At 50.7% G+C, this 17,380-nt stretch overlaps 2 protein-coding genes across 6 annotated transcripts in view; one reads left to right on the top strand and one right to left on the bottom strand.

The window, feature by feature from the left end:
- rtf2 (replication termination factor 2) overlaps nt 1–17,380 on the top strand; it is a 37,965-nt gene that overhangs the window by 11,087 nt on the left and 9,498 nt on the right. The gene's annotated exons all lie outside the window — the stretch shown is intronic.
- On the bottom strand, nt 3,207–17,172 carry gcnt7 (glucosaminyl (N-acetyl) transferase family member 7). 5 transcript variants are annotated; one of them, XM_035387824.1, is made up of 4 exons: nt 16,340–17,172; nt 6,117–7,144; nt 5,566–5,661; nt 3,207–5,225 (listed from the first exon to the last, which is right to left on the bottom strand). In XM_035387824.1, the coding sequence occupies exons 2-4, from the start codon at nt 7,123–7,125 to the stop codon at nt 4,972–4,974; spliced, it is 1,359 nt and encodes a 452-aa protein (XP_035243715.1). In that variant the 5' UTR covers nt 7,126–7,144; nt 16,340–17,172; the 3' UTR covers nt 3,207–4,971. The 5 variants fall into 5 exon arrangements, with proteins under 5 accessions (XP_035243715.1, XP_035243714.1, XP_035243713.1 ...); XM_035387823.1 differs by lacking the exon at nt 16,340–17,172 and adding an exon at nt 11,607–12,238; XM_035387822.1 differs by lacking the exon at nt 16,340–17,172 and adding an exon at nt 11,697–12,237.

The raw sequence follows: 17,380 nt of genomic DNA, 5'->3' as shown, positions 1-17,380 counted from the left end.
TAGTATTATCTCTTCATTGTAACTTGTTTGCTGTTGCTAAATCTTGGATAAGAAAGTCAAGTTTTGCAGTGTTAACGACGACTGAAGACTCACCTCTTCAGGCTGCACCTCTCCCCATCCTTCCCTACCCCCCTGTAAATGACTGTAAGCTTAGGGTTGTAACTAGGCTGCTGTTTCGTAGGTGACTTAGGTGCATTAACTGTTTTAACTACTGCTTGTATTTTTTCCATAGACTGCGTTGTTGCCGTTCTCGTTGTGTTAGTGTTAATCAGTTTAACCTTCAGGGTCCAAGTTGAACTATGCGGTTGTTCCCTGCACTTGGACCGGTACTTCTCTCTAGGGGTTTCGTCATACTTGTTCCTGGTTATGGTTGTACACTTTGTTGTACGTCGCTCTGGATAAGAGCGTCTGCCAAATGCCTGTAATGTAATGTAATGTAATTGAGGGCGGAAGAGGAATTGCTGCCCTGCACATCCTTCTTTTAGCTTCCCGCTATCTGTTTGTCCCTCTTCCCCTAGCACGTTCTTTCTGTGCTCCTCCCTCTTTATCTCGCCTCCTCTCTCCCTCTCTACAGTGTTATCTCAAGAGCTGTCGCATGCTTTGCGACCTCAGCGGGACCACACCAGCGTGCAGCTCTCATGCCTTAAAGCAGAGCGCACACACACGCGAGCGCTTGTGTTTGCGTAGGCCCCCCTTCTGCAAACCGCGCGGTTCCTGGTTGAACCGCTCTGAAATTTATCTCCTCTTAGCCTGTGTCACACTTTATCATAAGACCGCGTGTGCTGCCGCCGTGCCGAGCGGACGCTTCTGTCAAGCGTACCCTTAAATAGCGTTTCGGTCAGAGAAGCGAGGCCATTTTAATTCAGCCGCGCGCGAACGCCGTCCTCTCGATCGCGGCGGAAGGATTCCGTCGCCTGGATGCGGTTGGGACCCCCTCGCTTGACCCGCTCACGTGGGCTTCCCCTCTGCCGGGGCAGTGGCAGGACAGGACTGAGGCGCGAGTCCACACCGAAGGGACGGCCCGAATTTAACCGTTCTTCCCCGCGCTCCCGCCCCTTCGCTCGCCCGGGGGAAAAAAAAAAGCTTTTCTCATGAAAGCACTCCCTGCCCTCCCTCCCCCCCCCCCCCCCCCCCCCCCCCCGTGCTGCGGATTCAGGAGCGTCTATCTAACGTGCGTTCGTTTCCCGGTTGAGCGCGTCACGGAGGCGGAGGGGGTTAGGCTGCGGGGGGGGGGGGGGCGGGGGCGCCGAGGCCTCTGTTTGGCTGCAGGGCGCGGGTCTGAAGGACAGAGCATCCTCTGGAGCTGGCGGGGAGCTGGCAGCTCGCCGTGGAGACGGGGGCTCCGCTCCGGATTTGCACCGTAAGCGTCCGGCTCCCGCTCGGCTCGCCGCGGTCAATCATTAACCCGCCTACCTGCCCAGGCCGGCCAGCTTTCGCACCGCGGAATTTGCCTGGCGTACCGGATTGGCTTTATTTAATACCTCCTTTGGCTGTCCTGTATCCAGGACGTGCGTCATTTGGACCTTTACAATAATATCTTGGGCGATGTGGATGACAAATGTCCTATAATAAAAAACATAGTTATGTTACTTGCCAAAAGATTAATAATTCGAGCATCAAACGTAGAGGATTTGAGATTGCACAGATTTGCAAGAACCGGATGAACATCATTTTAAGATGGAGGGGATGATTGCCGTGAATGCTGGCAAACTTGCACAGCATACGGCCAGGTGGGAAAACATTGTAACACAGCAGGGTTGGTCTTAGTTGTTTATGTTTTGCATTTTCTTTACTTTTTATTTTTATTTGTGACTCTTAAGCAAGTGAGAGAATATGAATATATGTATGGGTGCAAAAAAAAAACCAAAAAAAAAACCTCCTTTTCAGACGTAGGCGTGAGGTAAGAGGCACAAATAAGGCAGGTGGATTCGTAGTCCCCGAGGGGATTAAAACTAGGAAATAACCTTCGGTCACCCGGCGCGGAGTGGGCATGGTCTGAACTTGGGTGAAACGGTGTTAAAGTTCAGGCTAATTCAACAGGGGCCGTCTCTCTCTCTCTCTCTCTGCAGGTAGACAGGCTTCCCTCTTTTAAACATTCCGGAACATTCTTTCAGGCATCTCTCATTTTAGTGTGGCTTTTGTCTCCTGAAAATGGCCTTCTCACATTAAAGTGTTCAGTAGCTGCCTGCAGGTCGTGCAGCGTTGGGCCGCCCCACCCTGGCGTTATACGGGAGTCTTAACGGTGAAGCCGTCCGTGCGTTCGGTTAGATTTGTTCTCGGTGAGGAGAGGGTCCAGCGGGGTCCATCCTCGGGCGCGTTCTGAAGTGAACACCGTTAGCGTTACTGAGCAAATAAACACATTTGGGAAGAGTCCGCAGAAATAACAGAAAACAGCAGCCTCTCGGAAACGGCGGGTTCTGGAGTATAATTCATTTATTTGACCGCCAGACGCTCTAACCAGAGCCGGCGACGTGACCGTGACGCGACAGCGGGATTCGTTTAACGCGTCGCACAGGAACAGCGAGAGCGCAGACGCAGAACGGCAAGCGGCAAAAGAGCGCGACTGAAGCTTTGAGCTGAAAGGACGGGGCTAAAACAGGGGCCCGGAACATTCCGGAGAACGGCTCGGCTCGGCTGCGTGACACACACACCGCCGCGCGCCCAGATGCTAAATACGACCCGGCGGCGGCGGCTGGCTGCCGTTATCTCCGGGTGACGCCGCGCGCGCCGCGCGCATCGTGGGATGGCGGTATCGGCGAGGCTGTGGTGGCTGATTAAAAAAGCCCTCCGCCGGCGCCGCGGGGACCGGAAAGCTCGCGGGGCCGTTTGTCCACGGTTACCCGCGTTTCCCGTGGGCTCGGAGCGAGCCGCGCACACACACACACACACAGGCTGCCCGGACGGCAGGAAACAGGCCGCACAGGACAGACTCCACAACGCCGGGGACAGTCCGGCGCCTCGTTCGTCTTCATAAAAGAGTAATCATCATTTCACAGAATAACTGCGATGTCGTTTCAGAATTTCTGAAGCCGTGTCCTTCGCACCTTTCACTGGACTTATGAAAAAAATAAAATTATAAAACGGCATCATGGTAAAAGTTTCTTTCTAAAGGCATTTCATAATTAAGCATATAACGTTGGCTATAGGGTATTTTTTCCCCCGAGACTGTTTATGTAAAAAAAAACAGTCAAAAAACAAAAAACAGGTGGTCATGCGATAACTTTTATGCATCTCTCAATACTCGGTTTGGCTCTTAAGTAGCTTATAAACACACACTTGCTTTTACACTAAATGCAGCATTTCAAGACATTGGCTTCATGGACATCACAATGTATTTTTAACATTTAACGCATTCACTAACGTTTCTCATAAAAAATATCTTTGATATACCTGGTAGTAGGCCAAAGGAGGAAACACCAGCTGTACAGAGGTAATTATTTAAAAAATCATTATTTATACACATATTATTTAATCCCATATATTATTTAATCCCATGTATTAAATAAGTCGCACAAACATTTTGTGAATTGTGAAGTCATAAAGTACCTTCTGATATTTCAATAAATATAATCTCGTAGCGCTTTATGCATATTATGGTATGCACTTTCACTCTTGTGTGTTGGTTAAACAGTGTTCTGTTGCATTTCCTGGGGTCTGTCTCTCCTTGTTTTTTAAAGGCCTGTCAGGCTCCTTTTGCAGGCTTCCAAAAATGGAAGCGCTTGGCGCACCTGACCCCCTTCACAGTGTTGAATCTGAATGTTGAGTCATTGTGAAAGCTGCCTTGCTCTGACCTCGGCGTCCGCGTTCCGAACTCGTACCGAAACAAAATGGCCGCTCCTCGCGTTCGGGGGGGCACGGCCCCGGACCAGAAGCGAACGAGGTGGGCGTTCCAGTTCTGGAGGGTAGTGACGTCGGTCTGGGAGTTGCGCGGAGTGGTGCGGAGGCGTCCCGTGCGGTCCGGAGCCCTAATGGGGACGGGGACCCAGGTGAGGGTCCCTCTCCCATCCCCCCCCCGGAATTAACAGTGCGTCACCCGCCTGGTGCCATTAGTTTACTCAGGCTGCTAATGAGGCTCCGCTCGCGTCCTCCGCACATGATGCAACACGGGAGACCTGGGGGCCCTTTCGCGAGGCTTTCTGCGCTCGCTGTTCTCTCTCACTGTCAGCCAATAATGGCTTTCATTACTGGAGGTAAATGAAGTGGCAGTAACTTAAGTTCGGCTTGCCGTTTAAACAAACCTTCTCCTCGTGCCGTGCGCTTTGCAGTATTCGTAGGTAACGTAGAATCTTCCAACACGATGGGCAGTACAGTAACAGTCGGATTACATTCAGAACTTTAATTATTAGGTAAATCTTCATGGCGTAGTCAATATTTAGCACATTCAGTAGACTTTTTCTCTAGTCCGTATGAAATTAGAAATTGCTTCTCCTGAGTTCCTGGCGTGTTGCAGGAGGTCCACGCTGGGAGCACATTCCAGCAAGCACACCGTGTTCTCACTGTGCTACTGACATGCTCTGCCAATGCCGTTAGCCCCTGGGCCAGTTGCATGTTTTGCATGTACACCACACAGTACTGTAGCGCTATAGCGCTGATGTGGCGAGAACCGTGTGCTTCCGATGACGTCAGCCGCCTAGCACCTGAAGAATGGAACCGAGTCGGCCGCGGTCGGCGTGCCAGGACACGTTCGATAGTGTCCTGAGGCAGGCCCTTGGTCTTAGCCGTCTCGATGAGCTCAAACCCTGGAATTTCTCAACTTTTAGAGCCCAGCCGACACTCAAGCTGATAGTCTTTACAGTGGGGGGGGGGGGGAGAAAAAAATTTGCAAGAAAACAAGCCGACCGTCTTTTGTGCGCTGAAACTGATATTGTCGCGATGTGCCCCCCTCGTACGCCGCGGGCCCTCAGCGCGGTTTCCGCCTTCGACGGGAGCGCGGACGGTCCGGCGGCTGCGACGGCGGGAAGTCGGCGGGCGCTAGGAAGGCCCGGTCGTGTCGTTGGCGTTGGCGCGCGCGCCGACCTCGTCGGTCTCCACGGCGAGCCGCCACCCGGGCTTCTCGGGGACCTCGGCTTGCCGGAGCACCTTCTGCCGGTGCCACTCCTCCATGCAGTCGGTGGCCTCGGGGAACGACAGCGTGGAGAACTTGTTGGCGAACATGTTGCTGTTCCTGTTGACGATCCACGGCAGGTCCCCGATCCCGTAGACGCAGATGTTCCTGACGTACTGCCCTGCGTAAGGAAAGCGGCGAACATCTTGGATGAGAATCCCATCGCCTTGTGGTTTTTCGAGTGGTCTAAGCTGAGCCTAAATGGATTACATTTACATTATACTGGCATGTAGCAGAGCGATTTACACAGTTTTTTTTTTACATAGCATTTACATTATATCTGTTTTTACAGATGGATATATATTGAAGTTAAGTACCTTGCTCAAGGGTACCACGGCAGTGTCCGACCTGGGAATCGAACCTGTGACCTTTAGGTTACAAGGCTAGCTCCTTACCCAGTATACCACACTGCCTGATCTAATCTGCAGTGTTAAAGGTGAGTGCGCTGAGGTGTGCTGTACCTTTGCAGCCAGAGTGCGCCTGTCCCTCCTGGTCTCCCCATTTAATTGCGCGGACACTCCCCTCCCAGCCCCCGTTTCTGTAGTTTCCTGGTGCATCTAGGAAAGGTAGGAAAAAAGCTGTCAGGGTGATGATGATGAAAAGATCTGAATCTCTGAAAGATTCTTTTTTTATTTTGAGTTGCAGTTTGCATGCTGCATCAAATCCAGAAGGCTAAAGCATTATTAGCACACTTGTTGTTGTAATTATTATTATTATTATAGTTTATCGGTTTTTTTATCCATAGTGACTTGCATCGTAAGTATTTTTTTATAAAAATGCATGAACACTATCTGTTAATGGTGCTAGGCAATTACTGAAGCAGTTCAGGTCAAGTACGCAGACTTGTGTTTATAGACGTGAGATTTGAACCTGCACCTGCTGCTGCTCCTTTACTACTGCACTGTGTTGCCACGGCATCCCACAATCCCCTAGCTTATTATTATTTTTAATGCGAATATTTGACTATATGGAATTGGCAGCCCCTGAAGCACTGTCTCAGGCTTGGACGTACCTGGTATGTGGTTCAGAGTCACCCAGTAGTGCTCGTCCGGGCTGTAGGTGTCCTTGGACCACTCCAGCAGGTCCCGGGCCACCCGGCTGTTCAGCACGTATTTCACGAACCCCCGGGTGAGGGAGTAGTACGCCGTCCCGAAGTAGATCTCCAGCTTGTGCGGCGGGGGCCCCTTCTTGTAGCCCCGGCCCCTGCGGGCGACGTGGGAGCCGGCCACCTCCTTGTACTGCATCTGGGTGCGGTACCTCATGGTCGGCGGCTGCTTGATGCCCGGCGTCATGTTGTGGTCCCTCCACGGCTCGCTGCGCAGGTAGCGCACCAGCTCCAGGTTGCTCATGATGGGGAAGTCCTGGCCGCAGAGGTTGACCACCTTCCTCCAGGCCACCGGCGACCTGGCCAGGTCCCGCATGCAGTTGATGTCGGCCTGGAGCCGGGAGAAGCCGGCGTACGTCACCCTCTCGCTGGCCGAGGCCAGGAAGACGTTGGGGAAGCAGCCGGCCAGCCTCTCCACGGCCGCCCGGTACCAGGGCTCCGCCTTGGCGTCCACGTGGACGCAGTAGACGTTCTGCGGCGCGTACACGGCGCGGAGCAGCCGCGCGAACATCTCCAGCTCCTTGTGTATGGTCACGATGAAGGCCAGGGGGTACTCCTCTTCCTCGCGGCTCAGGGGGCTGGTGATGAAGTGCAGGTCGCCGGTCACCGCGGAGCAGTTGAGGTCGGGAGCCGCGAGGTAGCCCTCCGTCAGGCAGTCCCTGCGCTCCCACGTCGAGCCCTCCCGGCCCCCCAGGATCGGCCTGCAGCCTGGGGGTAACGGTCTGCAGAGCTGGGTATCAGGGCTGTGTCGGGCATTGGGGCTGTGCTGGGAGGCGGAGCTGTTGGAGACCTTGGCCTTCAGGTAGATGGCGGGGCTGTTGGAGACCTTGGCCTTCAGGTAGATGGCGGAGCAGATGAAGATGCAAATCACCAGGCAGAACAGGAACCTGCACTTGGCACCCTTCAGCTGGAGCATACTACTGTCAACACGCAACCTGCAGGGAAAGAGAGCAGTATCAATACTCAAATCAAGACCCACAGTGGTCAACCTGCAGGGAGAGAGAGCAGTATCAATACTCAAATCAAGACCCACAGTGCTCAACCTGCAGGGAAAGAGAGCAGTATCAATACTCAAATCAAGACCCACAGTGCTCAACCTGCAGGGAGAGAGAGCAATATCAAGACCCACAGTGTTCAACCTGCAGGGAAAGAGCAATATCAAGACCCACAGCGTTCAACCTGCAGGGAGAGAGCAATATCAAGACCCACAGCGTTCAACCTGCAGGGAGAGAGCAATATCAAGACCCACAGCGTTCAACCTGCAGGGAGAGAGAGCACATGCAGAGAAAAATCTATTGGGTCTCGGAAGTTATTAAAAAGCTGCACAGAGGAGCTTACTCCAGCTTGGGTGAATGAGAGGCATCAATTGTAAAGCGCTTTGGATAAAAGCGCTATATAAATGCAGTCCATTTACCATTTAGCTTACTCGGTGTTCAGTCTTTCTGATGTCAGTGGACCATCATACCCAGCTCTGTGGAAGAGGTCTGTTGTTGCCCCTGTTCCGGAAAATCCATGTTCAAAGGGATACTTTGAGTGTAGACTAGCTGCAGTAACTTTCATAACAATGGAATGTTTTGAAAGGCTTTTGTTGTGTCTGCTGTGTAAATAAGTCAACGCCCTGTTAGAGCCATTTCAGTTTGCTTAATGATACAGACATGGCACAGACAATGCTATCACAAGTAACGTTCATCTTATCACTAGACATCTGGAGGACTCTGAGTCTTATGCATGTCTTCTGTTTGTTTATTTTAGTTCAGCATTTCGTCACTAACTGGTTCAACTCTTTCTTTGCACACCACACGCAACAGGTCAGAATTAAAAGGCCCTCTCTTTCAGTTGTTAATCAATGAATTACTCGGATGGCAACTAAGTACCTCGGTGGCTCATGGTACTCTGAGTTTTCAACGCCTTGCGCTGGCACTTGGTAACCTGGGCAACAATTTTGCTTTTCCTTGCTGAGCCTTTGTTACTGTTGCGGTCTGCATAATGCCACTGCGGCAATGTCAAGTGCATCTGTACACGTTGAAGAATGCTTCTGTTTTTCGTATGCGTAGTTCCGTATCTTAGTCTTATTACACGTAAGCTATTAGCATTTTATCAGCAACCGAAATTACCGAGCGGGCCTTCGACACACCCCTCTCGGATGTCGTACGCGCTCGTACAGGAGCCCCGTGGGGCTGCGTGGGCTCTCCAGCTCTCTCCTCGGCACACGTAAATGACTGTAGACACAGCAACCAGGATGCGTTCATTATCATATTTTTTGACGACACGCCCGCTCTTGGCCTGTTGAGTACGGTGTCTGTTTGTCACTATGAGACGCACATCATTTTCTGGAGTTGCGTGACAGACACAATCTTGTCCTCTACACTGAAAATACAGCGGGGGGCCATAACCCTGTAGTTACACACGACACTTGCATCGCTCGGGTTACATACTACAAAAGCTCGGGAGTCTGCATTGACACCTCGTTAAGCTTGAATGGTCATGTTGATTATATCTGTCCAAAGGAGAATGAATGTTCTCTTCAGGGCTTAGGTTTTTTTGGTGTGGGGCAAAGCATTGTGCTCCTCCTACCATTCCGTCCTTGGAAGTAAATTTAGTTATATGCACCTGCCGGGCTAACACAAAACATTTTCACAGTGTAGTGGCAGTGTTATTACACGGGCGAAACATTCCGGTAACGTTGTGGGAACGTTTTGCGTCAGCTGCCGGCGGTTTGGCAGTTTGTCCGTCCGTCTTAAGGCCGTAGCCCATTGGCTGCCGCCTAAAAACCACGGGGGCCCGCCAGTGCCCCTCCCCCCCCAGCCACGTGTGAGCGGTCTGTGATCGGGGTACCCTGGGAGAGACTCTCCGGTCCGTTACGCACCCTGCGCGGTGAGGACCATCTCCTGCCACCGGCGCGTGGACTGAATCGACACGGGCCGTCTCAGATTGCCATTATTACGGTCTCTGTTGTTCTTTTTTCTGTATTGCGCAAAGCTTTTCTTTTTTTGTATGGCGCCGTATGGTTGCGTATGCCGTGCCGTTTTTAATCCTGTGGAGAACTTTGCCCGAGCAATTTCAAAATCTTTTTGGCACGGCAAAGTTCCTTATCTTTTGTCTGTTGACAGCCTGCAGTTGTGGAAGTGTTCGCTCAGTCTTTGTGCCTCCAACTGGAAGGGCTAACGGTCGTGCTTTTGATCCTACGCTACTTGATAAACAGACTTTAATGTCTTTATATAACTTCGCTTGACAGAGTACACCATTACAGTGTGGTCATGAAAAATGCTATGGATGGAAAAATGCACATCTTTGATCACCAAGCCCATTGAATGGCGTTTCCTGGTTAGTGCGAATGATAACCAAGGCTTTTCAGAGGGAGACGTTTTTTTTCTCCAGTTTAACCTCGAAGGATTCTGTCAGGGCCTGTTTTATGGGTTTTGGGCAGTTTGGCTCCGATTCTAGGCGAGCGAGCAGCGTTTTCAGAGTAAGTGTGTGTGACTCATATTTCTGACAAACGTTCGAGGAACAAGTGGCAAATGCTATTCCGAAGCGGAAGATTGCTGAGAAACTCAAGAAGAACCTGGAAGAATTTCCCAAAATGGAGAGCGTTCAGTTGGCTGACGTTAAAACCTAGTGGGTCTTAACTAATTGCAGCTGCTCACCTGAGCTCGCTGGAACCTTTGTTAGTGCTGACGGTTCAGTTCGAGGTGCGAGAAATGAGCCTAAATATGTGTATGTACTCGTTTAATGAAATCCCCTGAGGGCCACTGCTGTTATCACAAAACCAATCTAACGCTTCTTTATATTGGTATCCACAACAAATAGGGGTTTAGTGGACAAACTGGTTCTCGTTATCAGAACAGAAGAGCGGATTGATTAGTCGTCGCAGAAGCCCTGAACCCCGAACTTTTTGTGTTTATAAATCCGTGTCTACAAATAAACAGTCTGTCTTTGAGATTCAATCTCATCTTGATCTTGATATGCAAATGTCACATGCCAGCATGACTCTCCGGGAAAAGAGATGCTGCATTTTCAGGAAACACCGGCGCAGCCGTTGGACTGAATGCCACACAACTCCTACCCCAGAATTCAGCCGAAGGCTAATGCGGTTTATGCTGAGAGCGCTCCCTCCCGGGTTTCATCACCAATATGTCACACGCAAACACCTCAGAAAATGAGATGCAGCATTCTTTGGCAAACACTGTTGATTGCTGCATAGAGAGAGAGAGAGAGAGAGAGAGAGAGAGCGCACCCATAAACACAAAATGAAGAAGAAGGAAGATGTTTTTTTTCATTTTGTGTTTGTGGGTGCGCTCTCTCTCTCTCCGTGCGGCAATCAGCGGTGTTTCTCAGAAATGCTGCATCTCCCTTCCTGTAGTGTCATGCTGGCATGTGACATTTCGGTTCCAAAACACAAAGGAAGCGGTCTCGGCATCAACTGAATTCTGGGGCAGGAGTTGTGCGGCATTCAGTCCGGCGGTGAACCGCGTTAACCAATCAGCCCAGGCGCTTAAAAGGCGTGCTGCTCCCCGCGTTTCGGGGCCGAGACCGGGAGCTCACACAGGGAGAGCAAGTTTTTGAGTTTCGTTCGGTTTGATTTCGGTTGAACAAGACGAAAAGCCACCGAAAAGCAGGAGGAGCCGGTCCGCTGGAACGCGGGCGAACTACGAGCGGAATTCTGTAAGGTGGAGGCGGAAGAGGGTTTCCCGAAAATGCAGCATCTCCCTTCCTGTAGTGTCATGCTGGCATGTGGCATTTCGGGTCCAAAAACACGAAGGGAGCGGTCTCGGCATAATCCGAATTATCCTTCGAGAGAGAGAGAGCGAGAGAGCGAGAGAGCGAGAGAGAGAGAGAGAGAGAGAGAGAGAGAGAGAGAGAGAGAGAGAGAGAGAGAGAGAGAGAGAGAGAGAGAGAGAGAGAGAGAGAGAGAGAGAGAGAGAGAGAGAGAGAGAGAGAGAGAGAGAGAGAGAGAGAGAGAGAGAGAGAGAGAGAGAGTACCCACATAAACACAAAATGAAATGAGTATCTTACCTCTTTCCCCTCACAGTAAGCATCCTTGTAATCATGGCACTGTACAAGGAACATGCTCTATTTTCCTTCTTCATATCAGTTTGCTTTCCTCATAACTAAGTACACTGATACATTGACGGTAGATGTCTGGAGACAGAAAGCATAGTGGAACCTGTCTTTCCAAACATTTCTAAGTCTCTTAAGTACGCGATTATGCATTTGATCTCACACTGATCCCGCGAACGTTTTTGCCGACGCCGCCGCTAAGCCTAGCGCACGATAACGCCGCGCGGCGCGGGCGTTTTCAGCAGACCTCAGCGCGCTTTGCCGAAACGTGTTCGGGACGGTAAGAGCGTAGGCGGTACGGTTTGGTTCTTTTAAAAAAAAAATATATATATTTTTTACCTTTGGCGGCGTTCTGGGAGAGCCCTCCGCAGCGTGCGAAGGGTGTAGCGAGCGCGGCGGCGTACGGGAGAGCGAGCGCTCGGGGCGAACCTCGGCTCCTGCGAAACAGAGTCCGTTGGCAGCGGGGACGGTTAAACATTAGCGAGAGTCCAGCGGAGAGGAGCGTCGGTGGTGGTGGTGGTGGAGGAGGCCGCCCGGGGTGGTGGGGGGGGGGGAGGGAGAAGAAGCTGCTTTTCGGGTCCCTCTCGGAGTTCCGCGGCGCGTCCGTGCCCTACGCCTGTCCTTACGTCTGCGGCTGAAGGTGCGATGACTGCGTCCCCTAGGAGACGGGCGGCTGTCCTCGCCTGGTAACCGCCTACTGCTTTCATCAAGCCTCAGCTCCAGCTCTGTCTCCTCCCCCCTCCCCTCGCTCTCGCTCTGTCTCCTTTTATCTCCCTCGCACACTTTTCCCCTGTCTTTTTTGCTGTCTCTCTCTCTGTCGCTTTCTTATGCTGTGTCCCTTGCTCCCTCTGTCATTCTTGCCCTCTCTCTCTCTCTCTCTCTCTCTCTCTGTTACTGTTGTACTCGCTCCCTCTCTCACTCAGTTGCTCTCCCCCTCTGTCTCTCTCTCACACACACAAGCACACTGCTCCCTCTCTGTCACCTGCTCTGTTTCTCTCTCTCTCTCTCTCTGGCTTTTCTCTCGCTTCTCTCTCCCGCTTCCTCCTCCTCCTCCCTCCCTCCCTCCCCCCCCCCCTCCTCTTTATCTCTCTCTCACACCGCCCGCGGGCTGTTTTTCCAGTCGCCGCAACCGCCTGATCAAAACAGCTGGGATCCCCGTTCCCGAGAGGGGCGGGCGGCCGGGCGTCTGGGGGAGAGCGGCGAGCGGGGGGGTCGTTTTCCCCGTCCGTCTTTCTTTCTTTTCCTTCCCCCCCCCCATTCGTTCGTTCGTTTGTTGCCGGGTCAGCTTTTGAGATTAGCCCTCTCGTGTTGACAGGGACAGAGGTCACATTGAGCCGGCGGGCCCCCTGGTGGCCATTTTGTTTTTAGCGCTTTTTTTTTTGGTTTCGCGTCCGTGCGCGCCTGTCCCCCTCTCTCTCTGGCTGAGGCGGCTGCATTACTTTTCACAAAATTTTTCTAAATAATTTATAATACAAAAACTGTATAATTATTTAATAATGTGAATAGCAGTGAGAGGCTCTGTGGTCTGATCCACTGCAAAAAAAAGCATCTTAGCCTCAAAGTGTTTCAGTTTTTTTCCTCTCAAGTAGAAAATAGCAGTCTGATTTTAAGTAACTGTTTAACTAGTGAATCGTCATACTCCATTGGCAAATTGGAAATGAGTGAAACTCGTGGAAATATGTTAGTCTTATTCAGCAAAAGAGCAATGCAGATAAGATTATAAGTGCAGGTGTAGGACTAAAACACCCGTTTCCGTTTGTTCTCTTAGCCGCGCGCCGCGCGGTTCCTGTCGCGCACGCGGTACCAGCCAGAGGAAATTAAACTCCTTTCTTCCTCCTGTCTCCCTCACGCCCTCGCGCCACCGCAGAGTCCTCTTTCAGCGCAGTCCTCCTTTCATTTCCCTTTCCTCCTTCACTTTACGGCGGCGCGAGCCCGGGCGAAGGACCCAAATCAGTTGAAGTCACAGCGTAAATGCTGCATGATATTATGTTGTGTTTTATGGGGTTGTAGCATTAAGATGAGAGGCCTGTTTTAGGGGGCTGCCACCCCCCCCCCCCCACCCCAGGAGAATGCATTCAGAGTTTTGTGGGTTAAAACCATGTGAAGCACTCTGGGGGGGGGGTTAGGGTTAATAATGGGGGGGGTGGGAACGACAAAACAAAACACCTGCGTCAGTTTTCAAAATTATAGTCCAGTCAGCGCGATTAACAATGGAACGGGTATCCTGTGTTAAAAACGGGTATAATTATACTGAGCCATTTCGTTCTGACGCGATCCTCTTAAACCAGATCCGTCTTCACAGATTCACAGATATGATGAATTCCAAATAACTTTAAAGGCGAACGATGCGGGATTTTTTCCTCGAAAAATATTACACAACAGCCGTGGTATGGCATGTCTACGGCATATCGTTGATCTATATACGCTCTATCTACGAATCCATCAGTTTTTACCTCGAAAAATATTACACAACAGCCATGGTATGGCATGCCTACGGCATATCATTGATCTATATACGATCTATCTGTGAATCCATCAGTCTTTACGCACTCTTGCCAAACCTGTGCACGTTTACATGCACTTATTGTTCTAAAATATGTTTGGGACATTTCTGGGCGTAGCATTCTTTTTTTGTGGGTGGGGGGTGGGGGTGGCTGCAGACCCTGTGGTTTAGGATTTCTCCACTACGCGGTGAGACAAAGACATCTTGTGTCATTTTTTATTTTTCTTCTCCCCTCGTGCGTTTCCTCTTTTTCCTCTCCTGTCGTGGCCAGTAATGACAGGCCTAGGATCCTCAGCCAGATGTCGCAAGGCAGGAAACGGCGGCTAGGTAGCAACCTGCCGCTGGCGTTGCTAAGCAGCAAAGCTTCCATAGGCTTTTCCAGATATGTACCCTCTGCCTTCTCAAGAATGGTATGGTGTTGAAAATTTAAATAGGTATTTGAATAATTGATTTTACCGCCATTTTCCTGTCACACCTTGACAGATGTGATCCACCTGTCCGACGGAGACCGAGGCGAAGCAGTGGCCGCTGGCGTGACGCGAAGATATCATGCAGAAAATGTAAATGTGTATTTGAATAATTGATTTTACCGCCGTTTACCTGTCACAGCTTGTCAGACGTGATTCACCTGTCCAACCGAGACTACTGCTTCACAGTGGCTGCTGGTGAGATGCGTGATCATAGGAACGTATGTTCCAGCTCTCTCCCTCAGCCCGCTGTGCATTTTGCTTTTTGCATAAGGCTAAATGCAGCATCACCCATAATCCCTCGTAACCAGCTGCTGGACACCAAGTGTACAGTCTTTGTTTCATCGCCTTTGGTAAACAATATCAGGATAGGGAAACCTACGCATTGGCCGTCGAAAAGAAGATTTGGACTAAAAACTGACTGACTCTGCCGGTGCTCACTGTGGCCAGTAGCTCCATGGGGCAATGCGCAGCTGCCGATTGTGGGGTGTGGAACTGCAAGGGTATGGGGGGGGGGGGGGGGGGGGGGGTCTGTCTGGGGTCAGTCTGTCTGGGACCCGTTTTTCATCTCTATCAACCAACCCAAACGATTGGGCGCCCGTGGACTGCATGTTAAAGCCGTGTTTTAAAAGGTCTTCCTCCGACTCCACTCTGCGAGAGCTCAGCTGCAGTCAGCGGAGTGTAAAGAAGCAGCTGGCGACTCCACGTGCTTCGGGGACTGCGGACGTCTGCGCCCTTTCAGATCGTCAGTGGGGTTTACGCGTGAACGTGGCTGCGGTTGCAGATAATTGGCCGTTCCAAACTAGGGTGGGAGCTGGGCATGTTCAGCCCTGTGCTGGGTGCCAAATTAATAGGAAAACAACAAAAAACAGAACTAACAAAAAAAGAAGGGGCTTCGCTCAGTACATCAGAAGCTTAAGCCTTTAAAGCCTCCCCATACCCCTCCCCCCCCCACTCCCACAACCACTGGTTGTTGCTAATTCCTCCGTTTGAGAAGATGCTCTCGTCCAGTCAAGTCCAAATTGACGTCGAGTAATTTCTGTGAGAAATGAGCCCGATGACTGAGAAGCCTGCTTTTAAGACACAGATCCTCTGGCATTACCCTGACCGCCTCAGGAGCTCGGCTCAGCCACTGCGCTAAGTGCCCGTGGGACGACCCGTGGCGTTACGGGCAGAGGAATCGAAGAGCAAGAACCAGAGGACAAGAAATACGCATCTAATATTTAACAAGCTGAAGCTGGGGTAGTGTGTTAACGGAGTAGCTTTGGCCTGATTTAGATAGAGTTTAGATTCACTTGAATCTTGAAATGGAGTAGTTAATGGGGTAGCTTTGGCCTGATTTAAGCAGAGTTTAGATTGACTTGAATCTTGAAATGGAGTAGTTAATGGAGTAGCTTTGGCCTGATTTAAGCAGAGTTTAGACTCACTTGAATCTCGAAAAGCAAGATGCTCCTGAATTGGGAGCACTGTAGAGCCCTAAATAGAATGACGTTTAGGGCCCCCCCAAAAGCTCATTCTAAAAGTCGGCACGCTGTGTGCCGACTGGGCCCCGTGGCCCCGGGGATGAGTCTCAGACCCTGACCGCAAGTCCAGAGCAGAGTTCACATTGGCCGAGGCTCCTCGGCTGTCTGCTACGTTAGCGCCCTGACACCCGCAGGCTAGCGTGTGAGTTAGGAAACCAGTGTGGTTGTGCTGGAAATGAGGAAACACCCCCCCCCCCCCCCCCCGCACCCCCTTCCCCAATAAAGACAACCCAATCGTTAATCGGGTTGGTTAGTCCTTATTAAAGCAGAAAAATACCCTGGTCCTCAGACATCAATATTTACATAACACATAAAATGTATGTCAGTATATCACATAGCACATACAGCTCTGTACAGCACACCGGATAAACTGTCATCACAGATTGTATTTGTACAGCGTGGAAAGTAAACACTTTTATTTTAATCCACACGAGGATTTAGGTACCTTTGTCGATGCAGCTCACAGAAGAGGAACGATATGATTACAATTTTTAAAATTTTTTACGTGATACGAGCTGTTACGTATTAAATGTATTAAAACGTAAAAATGTAAAAAAAAAAAAAAAAAATTAACGTTACCTGTGATTAGCTTTTGGGTGTCTTGCAAAAAAGGCTGTAGGCCCGCAAATGGAAAAAAATAAGCTTGTTTTTTTGGTCGCCAAATGCTGATATGGTGGCAGAGGAGCTCTTCTGAGACCACGCGAGGCGGCGCGTCTTCAGTCTGTCGCGAGTGGGCGGAAGTCACCGTGGCACGCAGTTTCAGATGAGCTTCGCATTCCTGTCCACGGCAGAGCGTTAATTTTGTTTTTCAGCCCGAGTCAGCGACCTTCGTTCACGCGCCAGTGTGCTCTGCCAGCCCCGGAGCTCAGGAGGCTTCCGTAGAACTGATAAAAACTCGGGGCGGTCTTTTCTGCTCTAATCCGGCAGTTTCTTGGAAACTTGCGTTGTCGTTGAATGGGTTCCTGTGGTGAGAAGCGCGTTCTCTCGTTTTACCGCGCATTTCCTCTGCGCCTCACTAACGTATTCACAAAGCGTGACTGCGGGAAAATCCATCAGTTCAAAGTCTTGCACCCCCCGTTGAATTTCCATTGACTCTCTGCCTTATCCACTGGGTGCCTCATTATGACGCACATTCGGATCATAGTGAATATTACAAAAAGAGATTTGACCTACGTCAGTTTCAGAGAAACATTTGATCATTCGCAGTTTTTAGTTCCCTTGAGAAATGAAGCAAAAGCTGGTGGGAAAACGGAAAAACTTCACATTTGACTCATCAATCAAACTGCACTTTATTTATATATCACAAGTCATACGTCAAATGCAGCTCCGAGTGCTAAACATGAAAAGCGGAAATAAGAGGCTCATATCTTGGTCACTAGCGAGTCCACCCTTTGTGATTGTAAAAAAGAAAGAAGAGAAACTTGGAGTACCGCAAGAGACAATACAAACACATTGCAATAGAAAATGACACGCAGAAGAACGCACGGTCATTCTGACCAACCTGACCCTCCCGAGTCGTTTCCTTCGCTCGCCTTGGTGCTGATGACCCCTGGTGGCCGACAGGGGTCACGCTGTGAGCGCAGGCGTTCGAATGGAAAGGGCCGGGCCTCTCGAAAAGAG

Source organism: Anguilla anguilla, chromosome 13, assembly GCF_013347855.1.
Source record: "Anguilla anguilla isolate fAngAng1 chromosome 13, fAngAng1.pri, whole genome shotgun sequence".
Lineage (NCBI taxonomy): Eukaryota > Metazoa > Chordata > Actinopteri > Anguilliformes > Anguillidae > Anguilla > Anguilla anguilla.
The sequence above is the reverse complement of the archived record's forward strand: the minus strand, read 5'-3'. Positions and strand labels throughout refer to the sequence as shown.

Excerpts from the sequence above, each read along its gene's own strand:
- gcnt7 (XM_035387821.1), bottom strand. The coding sequence starts at position 11,296 with ATGAAGAAGGAAAATAGAGCATGTTCCTTGTACAGTGCCATGATTACA. Across the intron at positions 5,662-6,116 it reads GACTCTGAACCACATACCAG|ATGCACCAGGAAACTACAGA; the intron begins GTACGTCCAAGC and ends TACCTTTCCTAG. Across the intron at positions 5,226-5,565 it reads GGCGCACTCTGGCTGCAAAG|GGCAGTACGTCAGGAACATC; the intron begins GTACAGCACACC and ends TTCCTTACGCAG.